The following is a 13,807-nucleotide window of genomic DNA, read 5'->3' on the forward strand; positions in this document are numbered from 1 at the left end:
GACGCGTCCTAAAACCCGGAAGTAAGCTGCGCATGGGTTCCCTCCACAAAAAAGCAATGAGATTTCTCCATGATTTTAGAAAATAGCTCAAAATAAGATCTGTGGAAAACAAACCTGTTAGATAAATGCACGTTTTGTTCAGCCGGATAATATCCACATGTCTACCCTACTTTTATAATTTTCTAATCATACATCTATCGATTAGATTTATGATAGAGTTTTGAAACGACAAGAAGATAAGGAGGACTTTTACAAAAAAGTAATAGATATTTTTATCCAGAAGGATAGGCCAATGGACTTCATCTTCAAGTCAAGGTAAGACCACAATCTTATTGGAAATGGGATCTTACTAAGAGAGAACAATTCAATATTTAAAGGATAAAATTACATGTTTTGGGTACCCTTTTGTTGAACTGTCTGTTTAAAATTAATCGAAGCATCAGACAAAAAAAGCTTTTGAAAATAATATTATATTTTGATTTAGGTCAAAATAAAATATTTGTAAACCTGAAGAGTCAGTGCCAGTGCCTCACCAGCCATGAACCTCACTGCAGAAGCTTATATATAGACATCTAAGTTTTTTTGTGCCCCACCACTTTTGTACATATAGAAACGCCACTGCCCGTGCTAAATTAGTGTCCGCGCTCCAGCCAGTTTCTGTAGGGTTTATTTGAGGCAGAGCTCGTCCCTGCCTCACTTCTTTTGGTGATGGTGTTAGTGTGATCAGTCCATGTCAGGTCCTCAATGATCAGTCAATGTCAGGTCCTCAGTGATGTGGACACCGAGGAACCTGAAACTGCTGACTCTCTCCACCGTAGTCCCATTGATGGTGATGGGGGCGTGTCCCTCTCTCTGCTGCTTCCTGTAATCCACAATCAGCTCCTTGGTTTTGCTGATGTTGAGATGGAGGTTTTTATCTAACAGCTTCGTTTTCCACAGACCTTATTTTGAGCTATTTTCCAAAATCCTATGGAGAATCCCATTGCTTTTTTATCGAGGGAACCCATGCGCAACTTACTTCCGGGTAAATACGTCATCCCTGCACCACTCTATTGGGATGATAGACATATGGAGGAGTCTCAACCCTTTTGAAAAAGACTCCACCCATTATTCGGCAACACACAATGTACACTCAAGGATAGATTACTTTTTTATGAATATTGGTGATAGATATAGGGTAGCTGAATGTAAGATAGGAGGTGCAGATATACCGGACCATAACACCCTGTTTTAAAAAATACACTTAAATGCCAGATAAAGACAAACAATCTGGAGACTTAATGTGGGAATTCTAAATAATAAAGGGTTGGTGGAGGAACTGAAAAAATACATTAGGCAATATATGCAAGGAAATAGCAATAAAGAAGTTGAACTGACATTGTTTGGGATGACCTGACATTGTTTGGGATGCCCTCAAAGCGGTCGTTCGAGAAGATAAGGATATCAGAACCATTCTATAAGATTAAGAGAATTGGAGCAGCAATACCAAAAGACAAACAACCAAAAAGTATATGAACATATCAAGGAAACCAAAGCCAAGATAAATAAAATATTATAATATTTGATATAATATATGAAAATTAGGGATCCATGTACCAATGAAGTAATATATGAACCAGAAGACATAGAAAGAGTATTTCAGAGGTTCTATGAAAAACTAAAACCACCTGCTACCCTTCTGAATGGTACAATGTGTTAAGAGATGATTTGATGCCTGCACTGAACCTCTTTTAATTGGACTCTCAAAGAAAAATAAATTGCCACCAACATTGGCAGAAGCAATTATTTCAGTCATCCCGCAACCAGGTAAAGAGAAGGACAGATGTGAAAATGATAGACCGATCTCAGTGCTAAACATAGATTATAAATGATATACGTCAATTATTGCCAAAAGAATAAACACCTTCATAGCAGAATTAATAGACGAAGAACAAACGGGATTCATACCAAACCCAAGACAATATCCGAAAAACTCAACTAATAATTGACCCGGCACGAAGAGGGGAAGCAAAGCACAGTATTGATAAGCGTTGATGCTGAAAAGGCATTCAATTGTGTTAATTGGGAATGTCTTTGTAAGGTATTGGAACGATTCAGATTCAATAATAAATCAGTACAATTGATTAATACCAGCATGATTTTGATACCAAAAACCTTCTGCTAGAATAAAAATGTATTGAAATCTGACGGAGAAAATATGGTTGCAGAGATCGACTAGACAAGGATGCTGTCTTTCACCTATCCTTTTCGCGTTTTTAATCGAGCCTTTAGCTCAAGCAGTCCGACAAAATAAAGTACTTAAAGGGGTCACAATTGGAGATGCAGAACATAAAATTGGGCTTTTTGCTGATGACATTATTGCTTTCCTCGAACAACCAAACACAACACTCCCCAGTTTGATGAAGCTCTCAGGGTATAAGATTAATATTTCAAAAACCCAGGTTTTAGCATGTAATTATATTCCACCAAAACCGATCCAGGAATCATATGACCTTAACTGGAATCTAAAGTAAATTAAATATTAGGGTGTGATGATCAGTAAAAACATCTCTGATTTGTATAGAGCGAATTAAGACAATTTAAACCAAGACATAACAAAATATATATCAAGGTGGTCTACCTTACCACTCGACCTAAACTCAAGAATTGAAATAGTTAAACTAAATGTTCTACCGACATTTTTCTATCTATTCCAATCTTTACCAGTAGAGGTCCCCCAAGGTCAATTTATAAATTGGGATAGAATGATATCCAGATTTGTTTGGGGGGGCAAGAGGCCAAGGGTTAGGTACAAAACTCTCCAGGTACCCAAAGAAAGACGCGGTATGGCTTTGCCAAAATTGATGGAGTACTACTATGCTGCTCAGCTAAGACCTATTTACTGTTGCTGTAAATCGGAATTTAGAGCAAAATGGAAAGATATGGAAAATTAAGTAAACCAAATTCCAATTCAAAGTATGATTGAGGATTACAAATTGTATAAGGAACTCAAAACTAATATAGGTCCGATAACAGTACACAAATTAGATCTGTGGTTTAAAGTACTGAAAATATATAAGATTCAAAATGATGCAAATATAATAAAATGGGTAGCTTATGATGGAAACTTCAAGCCTGCAAAATATGATCAAGGTTTTAAACAATGGGTAGCAAAAGGAATAACAGCTTGGTGTGTTTTGGTTAAGGAAGGGTAGCTGGAGAGGTTTGATAATTTGAGAAGACAATACAAATTGGGAACACATGAACTCTATAGATACCTTCAGCTAAGGGACTATTACAAGAAGGAAATCAGATCAGATTCTTCCAAGGAGTTGAATAATATTATCCAAATATATACTAAAACATATCAGGAAAGTAACATAAGAATCATTTCGGCATTATATCAAGGATTTATCAAAAATGACAGACACTCAACCAAATATATCAAGGTTAAATGGGAGGAAGAACTCCATATACAAATATCAGATGAAGATTGGCATGATATGTGGAGGACCCATCATTAATCCGCTAGTTTGCGAACCTGGAAGGAATTCTCGTGGAAGAATCTGATTTGTTTCTTCATTACACCAAAGGTGAAAAGTAAACAGAACAGTCGACAGAAGTGTTGGCGAGAATGTGGTTCCATGACAGAAAATAATTGTATTTTGGGAAATGATATGTAAGGAATACGGTATACGTCTAATAATTGGGTATGAGGTTTCTAAAAGTTGCTTGGTACTCTATTTATGTAAATTCAATGAGGAAATGATTGCAAGTGACAGATATTTGCTAACAATTTTGCTAACATCCAGCAAGAAAGCTATCACTAGGAATTGGGGTAAGGAAGCACCACCAACAAAAAAACAATGTAACAATTGTTAAATGATTGTAATGTTATTGTAATTAGCATGTAATTGCCATGTACAATGTGACAATAAAGATTTAATTTACAAAAAAAATTAAATGTTGTTTTTAGGTCAGATTAAGAGCTACTAACACAATCATCATTACCCTTGTGCCATCAGTGTGAAATGTTCTGAAAATATGTACAGAATTTATATCAAAGACCCTTTCTCTTTCCTGGGGACAGGTTTGCTGACTCAGAGGGGGAGTCCGTCCCTCTCTCCCCCCAGCAGGGCTCTGGGGGTACTGACTGGCCGAGCGACCGACCAGAGGAATCAGACAACCAGAGGAACGTCAGAAGAACCTGCCAATCCTCCATCCATGTTCCTCCTGTGACTATCACCTCCCCCCCTGGAGACACCACCCTCATACAGAGTCAGTTCACTATGCCACTTCCACAGCAGCATTACATCCAAGTTCTGTTTTCATGGAAACACAAGTTGTGCTGAGTAAAGATACGCTGTTTACTTTAAGAAAGCAGGATGACAAACTTTGCAGTGTGTCCAAATAACATGGCAGAGTATAAATGGTTTGGTGACTTACAGGAAATACATTTTTCACTCAAGTAATAAAGACGGTCGGGACGTGCAAAAAAAGGATCCGTCTGTACTAGAAGTGGGAATGTTGCAGACTAAGGTTGGCTCTGTGACATCTGGGCCCTAGAATGGATGTAAGGCCCCAAATCCAGCAGGACAGAGGCTTTTTTATGAGATTGTACACACTGAAAAAACTGAAACGTTGACTTTAAAGGTCCCATGTCATGGCCATTTCAACTGATCATAATTCCATTGTTGAGGTATACTAAAATACATTTATACTGTGTAATTTTCCAAACTCACATTGGTTTCTCATACAGCATCTATGTAAAGCATGTGTTTTCACCGGTATTCACTCTCTGCCCTAAACGGCATGTAGGAGCTCCTGCCCCCCCCCCTTCCCTGTGAGCCCAGTGTGCTCTGATTGGTCGCGAAGTTGAGAGGCTCGTTGCTGCTCGCAGCTGCGAGGAGCAGACAGGCTGTCCGTGTCGGCGATACAGGAGAACAAGCGAAACTCATCCTGAGCACACACAAACACTCACAGACGAAGTAAAAACAATACTGTAAGTGTGGCTTGATATTGAGTAAGAAAAAGGTTTATAACGCTGTGAGAATGGGTCTGCGGGGAGCATTTCTCCGCCATCCCAACGTAGTAGCCCGAAAAACGTTTACCCATTTAAACAGTCGTGGTAGATACCTTGTTTGTTTTAAACATCATAAATACACAAACAACAATGAATACTTACAAGTTGTGTACCCGAATCTCCCGCTGATCCAAACAAAATAGGAACCGCATGGTTCTTCAGTGCCCTACACTGTACATATCCGTCATGAATCGCTGAAAGGTTTGGGAAGCTTTGTTTCATGAAAGGCTGACAGAGGGTGTGGCCTCCGGGTATCCCCACGTCAGAGTGTCCAGGAAGTAAACAATGGAAAATGAGAAATCTCCAACGAGGCGTTTTGGGGGGTCTTTTCTGTGTTAGAGTTTTACTCCCTACAGGGTGTACTTTGAGGGGTTTTGACTCTGTTTACATGCAGAAAAACCTTCATAACACACAAGGGGACGGGTAAGAACCGGAAAAGCATGACATGGGACCTTTAATTAAATATATTATGTCAACAGATTTCACACAATTGTATTAGGTTAGTGGAAAGCAATAATATTAAGTTGAACCTAATATTTTTTATTTAAATGTAATATTATTGCTTTCAACTAACCTGATATAGTAATGTGAAATATGTTGACATAATACATTTCATTTAAGTACATTCTTCCGTTATGTCAGTGTGTACATTCTTCCAGACAATAGTTGTTGCAGGGACCAATCAGAACACATGTTGGTTACATTTTGACTACAGATTCTTTCATTGTGTCCGATGTTTGAACAATATATCTAGTTTACCCTCCCATGGAGTTTTGAGGACAATCAATTAGATGTGTAGAATGTTGATGACTGTTCAATGCTCTGACATGTCAATACTTAAATCATATCTCCAAATTGAGTAGGGGGATTACCTATTAGATGAAGACAGACAGTCAGACGTAACGGTGATGACCCTGCCTGCATTGTTGTAAACTGTGTGTGTTTTCAGTGAACAGTATGGACTGTGAGACCATGCCCATGACTGATAAGACCCTGGCGGAGCTGGGTCCAAGTGGACCCAAACCCATCCTGCCTTACAGTTCTATGTTCATCTTTGGACAGACCAACCCGTGAGTCACCTCCTCATCCTCCATCTTTTCCTTTCCCTTCTGTAGGACCTCCTATATGCTACAGGAGTTACACCACAGAGATTGTGTAATATGTATGAAGAAGGGGGCTAATATTCCCCAAAAGTAAAACATATATTTGAAAGGGAAAAACTTTGTAACAATAACATCCAGTAGATTACCTAATCAAATTATATTGCAGTCAGATGCAGCGATAAGAATAACCTGGTGATTTTAGCACAGACATCTCATTAAAGCTTCCAGGATTTAAAGAGATATTTGTGCTTTTCAAGAAAGCAACATACTCATTAGAACATCTGGATATAAGAAACAATGAACAGATAAAGAATATATCAATGTTGCATACTGTTAGACCTCCTGGCTAACATGTGGCATTCCTTGTTATTGATATTTCTCCTGGAATATTGCCCCTTTCTGTAAAATCAGTTTTACCTACCAAGGCCCTAATACTCTGTCTTTAACTTGTGTGCTTATCAGATACACTTAAGAGGTCAGAGTATGGCTGCAACACTCTGTATGAATAATTTATGTATATATTTATATTTATATATATTTATATTTATTATATTATATTATATTATATTATTATATTATTTATATTTATATTTATATATTTATATCAGATTACAGGCATGGCTGTGGCTTCTACTTAGCTTTTATATCAACATTAGATGCATACTCACTGGATAGAATGAAACACTTACTTCATTTTTTCTTCACATATTGTTGTGTTGGCATTTTGCATATGTCCTGGTATTTCTTCATAGTGTATTTTACTGCTTGATTTGTGTATCATTTATATTTATTCATATTGTTTCTTCCAGGATTTATGCTGAAAAGGCATGCAGTCTATTTATTACATGATGCTGTTGTCTTATTTTTACCACTATCTAAATAAATGTATTTTTCCATTTGTATAAGTTGTCAGAAGACCATACTCATGACACACAGCTAAGGTGCAAGAAGGCCAAAATAGTCCAATATGGAGAAGGGAGGCTGAGCACAAGCTTTTCTCACTAAACTCAGGTCACTTTGTTAACAAAATGGGGAAGTCACTTCACAGAGTCCGTAATGTCAGAACTCATAGAGCTCAACCATCCACCATCCGAGTATCATAACTCTGAGAATAAAACAATACATACATCAGGTTGTAGTGTGGACTTAGGTAGACATAAGTCTTTGATCTTGTGTCTCAGGCTTCCTGTGTCACTTTGTGAACTGTTTTCTCATGTACAAGTGTAAAAAGCCACAAGTGTGCTTTATATGGTTTGCCATATATTGTCAAATATTCGTTGTCCTAAGTGTGTATGTTTTTTTTGCTTTTTAGGTTATTTTTTTATAAATTAAATTCCTTTTTTGTGCAAATACTTTCCTTTATTCTATGTTATTGCTAAATAGTATATTAAAAATAGTTATTCGTATTATCTTTATATTTTTCAACTATTCATAGAACTTATGTTCTTAGATTGTTTATGTCTGCGCCAACAGACCCCAAAGCACATTCCTCGTATGTGTGGCAATAAACTGGATTCTGATTTTGAAGTGTATTGAAGCACCAAACTGAGGAGATAGAAGCTATTCTATGTGTGGGTCCACTGCTCTCATGTGGCCACCTGTCTGTCCTCAGGGTGAGGCGGTTATGTCACTACATCGTGACTCTGCGATATTTTGAGATGAGCATCCTGGTTGTGATTGCTATGAGCAGTATCGCTCTGGCAGCAGAGGACCCGGTCTGGACCAACGCCCCGCGCAACAATGTGAGTCACAGTCTACACGTACTTCACACATAAACACATATATTTTAGCCTCACTGGAAAAAATGCTGCTCCAAGATCAGGTAAAAGAATATAAAAACAAGGCCAAGAGAACAAGTGAAAATGTGCTTGGTAAGATGTCTTGAAATAAGAAGGGGTGTTTAGCTAATCAGATCATGTAAAAAGCTGGGAAATCTTATTTTGAACTATATTTACCAGTATCAGGACATGTAGTGTTACAAAATAAGCTAGAAATGCTCAAAAGTGTTCTGTTTCCTGATGTAGATTGGTGATATTCCATTAAAAAGTTTTTTTCTAAAATTGAGTAAGATTTATTTCTTAAAACATTACATTACATGTTACTTGTTAGACACTTTTATCCAAAGCGACTGACATTCTCAATTCTGTGGGCAATCCCCACAAGAGCAATTTTGGGTGAAGTGTCTTGCCCAGGGTTTGATCCTGTGACCATCTGATCCCCAGACCAAGGCTCTATCAACTACACCACACGCCTCTCTTAAAACAAAAGTATACATATTTTACAAACACCACAGCAGCTTTAAGAGACTTGTTTCTTCTATATTCAGTGTGGTATGACAGCATATACGGAACATTTTATTATTTAATTTTAGAGCCAGTGGAGGTGGGTAGTATTCTGAAAAAAATACTCACATATTGTGTATTTGCAGTTGTTTATTTACAGGAAAATAGTTATCTGTTTCGGCACTGATTGAGTTTTCTTTGCAGGTGCTCAAATATCTGGACTATGCTTTCACCGGGGTTTTCACTTTTGAAATGGTGATCAAGGTAATCATGTCAATAAATACACATGTCAACACTCATAACTTCATGACTTCCTTTTTATTCATTTAAAATAATAAATGATATCCTACTTTTAAATGTGGTTAGCTGTAATTTGGCCCGTTATAGTGTTTATTTGACCGGTAGTCTACATAGTTTTATCTATGCATATAATTTACTTTTTACTTCGGCTTTATTGTCTATTTTCAGATGTTTATATTTAATGTTTATTTTGGTTTATGTTCTACTCTATTTCATTTTCACATTATGTGCAATGCCTGTTACAAACATGCTGCTGTGACCAACACATTCTCACTCCCAACTCGGCCTATGTTGACATTATGTCAGAGTCCCGTAGATTAACGTCCCTGTAGCTTCTTATTGCACTTGCAATATACCATTAAAGGAGTTGAACGTTGCTGTTTGCTATTACTATAATACCACGCAGGAATAAGCCACAGTTTACAACCTTTTCGGGCACAACACTTTTTGACTCAGATGAATTAGCTGTACCATATGATATCGCCCGAGGAAGTCGTCATACTTATACATATATAATAAAGATATATGTGTCAAAGCTCTAATCAAATTAACAGTTGTATTAATTATACTTGTATATGTATATATATATAATGTATATAGCCTGTGTTGTATATTTATACACACAAATGAACAACCTTGTGTGTGTCAAATAGCAAGTTGTATTGGAGTGTTTATTTTAGTGTTGTTTTATGCTTATCCACATTTTGATTTCAGAGCACAGGAGAATGCCGGGCACAACATAAAGCTCAACAGTGAAGCTGGCAATGCTGAACAAAACCATCTTGAGTTATAATATTTATTCAGCTGAAAAAGTCAAAGCTCTACGAAAATGTAATTAAAAATACATAAGCATTTCAGGTAGAAATCAGCATTTTATATAGAAATTCAAAAAAATAATAAATGAAACCTAAAAGAGATGTTAACACATGTATACCTCTGATGGCTGGCATAGTAGAACTAGGTGAAAAAAATAGTGAAAACAAATGTAAATACAATTTATATAGATTGAAAGGTAATATACTGTATATATATAATATTGATTGCAATTATTATATAAAAAAATCCACCAAACATGATCAACAGGAAAGCCCTAAGAAGGCATTTTATGTTTTGAAAAAAAGTTGAGGATGGGGTCCAGACAGTTCAATCAGGAGAGACTTCATTTTGTTTAAAGAACATTTATTGACACATGTCATATGATAAATATTAAGTCTTTGGCGATTAAACCCCAATCCTGAAATCTTATATCTAAAGGGGGAAATGCAGCCGTGAGCATATAGGGAACCTCCCCGGGGTCTAGACGCTGGTGATGATGATGAAGATCTGGATTTGATGAGGAGGTGGGTGGAGAGGAGGCGGGTGGCAGCATGAACACCTGAAATCACAGCTGACTGCAGGAGAGAGGAGAACCATTTTAAAGTTTGGCTGCAGCTCGGTGATTGGCTGCTGGAGACTGAGGTGAATGTAATAGGTTAAAGACAGCGCCCGTGATGAGCTGATTATAAGCAGCTGCGGAGTGAATGTATACATGTTGGCCGTTTCTCAATCGCGAGTACGCTTGCTTGGTAGCACATGTCTTCCGAGTCACTTCCTTCAGAAGCTAGGCAAGAATCCTAGGTTTTGGGACACTCTACTTTTTTAGGTAACGAAAACAGCTCCTTGGTACGTCGAGATGAAGGACCAAAATACTACGCAGTGACCGACGTGAGCAGTTATACGTCGGCTTATATTTGTTCCAGAGAATCAGCCGAGACATGTAGTTACCGGCTGAATAAGACTGTTCATTCACTCTCATCTGTTATCTTCCCATAACCGATATCCCTTAACAGGTCGCTCAAATCCTCATTACTTCCAGATCAGATTAGATGCCATGTACTCGGTATGTAAAGTTGAGACCTACTGTCCTCCGTCTTTCACTAATATGTTTTATTATTATGAGTATTATTATCGTCTGTAAAAAATTATTACTGAGTGTTATAGTAATAAATTAGTTGGTTTAATACTATGATTAACTCCCTTTACTACTTCTATGACTAAATAGTTTACAAATCATGTGTCATCATTACATCAATCACGTTTTATGATAACGTTGTTTACACAATTAACAGGAAGTACAATCAGCAAAAAAAAACCTAATTAGGAGGCCCGTCAACAATGTTACCAGCCGGTGGGCCTCCCGGTTCACCGTAAAATGGGATTACAGATTGGGAAATTTATTATTAGAAAAAGGTTTTACTATTTGGACATTTAAACCTACATCTTTCGGTCTTAGTTATATCTACAAAAAATAAATTTCTGTTGTAGTCTAACTTGTATCATTTTTGACACTTTTAATATCACAGGCGGTTTTCAAATGAAAAATGAATGTCACTTTTGATGGAACCACTACAATTCCATCTGATTTTCGAATCATTAGGTTTCATGTTGTAATATTATTCATGGGAGCATAGTTCTGACTACGTTATTATCACCTGTAAACTGGAAAAGATCTGTCCAAATCGTTTTTTTTTGACTACCAACCTTTCCCCAAAAATGGCAAAAGGACTGTGGGTAACCAGCTAAACCACTAATGTAGAGAAAGACTGAGCAATCTCGGTTATCTTAGTTCCCCTTAGAGGGTGAGTGTGTGTCCTTTTGTTTTTTCCCACCCCCGAAAACGCGTGGCTCAGAACGAGTCTCCTTGCAAAGACATTGAGACTGAAGACTTTTGGTTTTTTTCTGTCTCAAATACGAATAATATATAATACCTAAAAGAAAAGTTTTTAGTAAGTTTTACTGTGTCTTTGTAACCCAATTGGGTCCCCAGAAGTGGAAAAAACTGGTTTTTCGGTAAACGAGGAAAAGGTGTTTGTAAAAAACAGACCTCGGCGTTTTGTCATAAAGTCCGAACATATTCATTCAAATAACATAACAATATAGTCTGTTTTTGATGTCAAAAAAACGTAAGTAATCCGATAAATAATGTAATTATTTTGAAATTGGAGATTATTCTTTGTTTCTTGAGGATATTCCCTCTTATGTTGTATTATGTGTCGATGAAATTTTATTTAATTGTGTCGTGAACCCCTAGGAGACGTGTAACTTCCTTTTTTTGATATAATAACTTTACCCTGGGTGAAACCTATTTTTATTTATATCGACGTGGGATTTTGCTCAATTTCATCCCATGCCAATTCTTACCTCTTTGAATCGAGCACAGCGATCTTAAACTATTTAAAAAAAAACAAAAAAAAGTGTTTGCCTTTTTTAATCCGGAGAAAGGAAGTCTGAAAGAATGTCTAATCGGAGGAGGTTGTGTGTGCTCTGCGCAGAGTAGTTACCTCGGTGCCTCTATTACAAACACGTGTCTACCTTCCGACTGTCCGTCCATCCGTATGGCCAATAAATCGGCCCAGCCGCTCTTTACTAACCAGCACGAAAAATGTCGCGATGCCAAAGGTCTCTAATTAAAAACACACATAAATAACAGTTTCGTAAATTATATAAGTACGATAGCCTGCAATTCTCGTAAGGTACCATTATATTGTTTTTCACAAAGACCTTTATTTAATGTATGGGTACTAAATACTGACTTTAACATCGACAGAAGGAGAGGGAACACAAGGAGCTATGCATTTCCGACCGTCGTCGGCAACTGTTGAAGAGAGAAAAATATAAATTATTAAGCAAAGAAATAAATAACTTACCAAGTTATGGACTGTTCAGCCCTCTTTTTGAACCAGCGTCAAAGGAGTTGTCACGTGAATGTTCCTGTAGATAGTTATACACACATGTCCGGCATAGGTCTAAAGGATTTATAGAATCCAGGTTTGTACGATCCCCTAAGCCCCATATGGGGGGGCTCCTAAAAAACTACGTAGACTAATCGACGAAAAATCTCAGGACACACCCCAGAAGTGTAACCTATATATAACTAAAGTTACAGCGTATTTAGTCAGTATTTAATAAAAATTCAAATTTGTGTATTTTGTCAGCTAACATGATAAATTACTAAGACTGTACGTCTTCTCCGATTTTACTAGTGTCTTCTGTAACAGTTGTAAGTAAAAGGTACAGAGAGAGGAAAGGTTTGAAATGGGAGACGAAGGTAGAAGAACTAGAGAGACAGAAGAAGGACAAGTTAATGAGAGAGACGGGAGATGAGAAAGAGAAAAACGTTAGAGAGGGACAACAGTGACAAACGAGGAGGAGTGAAAGCGAGACAGTCAACTTAATCTTTCGTTAGTCGGTAAATCACGTAAAGTAACAAACAAACGTAATAAAAAAAAATAAACTTGTAGCAAACAAACCTAAGAGTTTTCTATTGTTGCTACATTCGTTTACAAAAAATATGTTAACAATACAATAATACTATGTATTTACGTATTTACATAAAAAAAATTTAATACGGATAAAGATATAACAATTTACTTCCTATAACAACAATATCTATCTACTATCTATCTATCTATCATAATCTCATCTATCTCATCTATCTATCTATCTACACTATAACTATCTACCCCAATAATTCGGAATGATAAGAAAACACACTCGACATGGACGTCAAGGAGGGACTGAAGGTAGGGAAAGAGAGAGAGAGAGTTCCGAATCACATTGAAGGCTGGATAATCATAACTAGGATTAACATGTGTAGTTAGCAATACATGAAAATATAATGCGACTAACGTATTGTCCTAGGGATTGGGTTGGTCGTAAGATACTGGTACTAGTAAATGAGTAGATTTACTTTCGAGTCGCGTTCAAAAAAGTCTTCTGACCCACGGCAAAGAGTTAGCGCTGCTGTAAACCGAAGTTCGGTTTAAAGTTCCTACAATGCACAGCTAGTAGTCGTCCTGGCAAGGTTTACAGGTCGTATAGAACTTTAAGGTGGCTCGGCGGCAGGAACCAAACCCCCATTTACACCCTCGACGTGTACCATCCTGAACACAGGAAGTTTAGGGGTGTTTACGACAACGCGTGCCTGTTAAGGGGTTTAGACACCGCCTTTTACATTCGTCCCCGGAGAGTATACTGCGTTGGAGTGGTGAACGATCGCGACAGGTGAGAAAGCAAAGGCA

General features: G+C 37.3%; 1 protein-coding gene across 1 annotated transcript in view; it reads left to right on the plus strand.

Moving 5' to 3' along the window:
• Window positions 1-292: 292 nt before the first annotated feature.
• LOC104966276 (voltage-dependent N-type calcium channel subunit alpha-1B-like) overlaps window positions 293-13,807 on the plus strand; it is an 18,805-nt gene continuing 5,290 nt past the window's right edge. Inside the window, exons 1-5 of the mRNA XM_010795458.1 lie at window positions 293-315; window positions 4,070-4,257; window positions 6,012-6,132; window positions 7,778-7,907; window positions 8,652-8,711. Of these exons, the coding sequence (XP_010793760.1) occupies window positions 293-315; window positions 4,070-4,257; window positions 6,012-6,132; window positions 7,778-7,907; window positions 8,652-8,711 (522 nt within the window). The remainder of the gene's footprint in view (window positions 316-4,069; window positions 4,258-6,011; window positions 6,133-7,777; window positions 7,908-8,651; window positions 8,712-13,807) is intronic.

Source organism: Notothenia coriiceps, unplaced genomic scaffold (assembly GCF_000735185.1).
Source record: "Notothenia coriiceps isolate Sejong01 unplaced genomic scaffold, NC01 NC01_scaffold00037246, whole genome shotgun sequence".
NCBI lineage: Eukaryota > Metazoa > Chordata > Actinopteri > Perciformes > Nototheniidae > Notothenia > Notothenia coriiceps.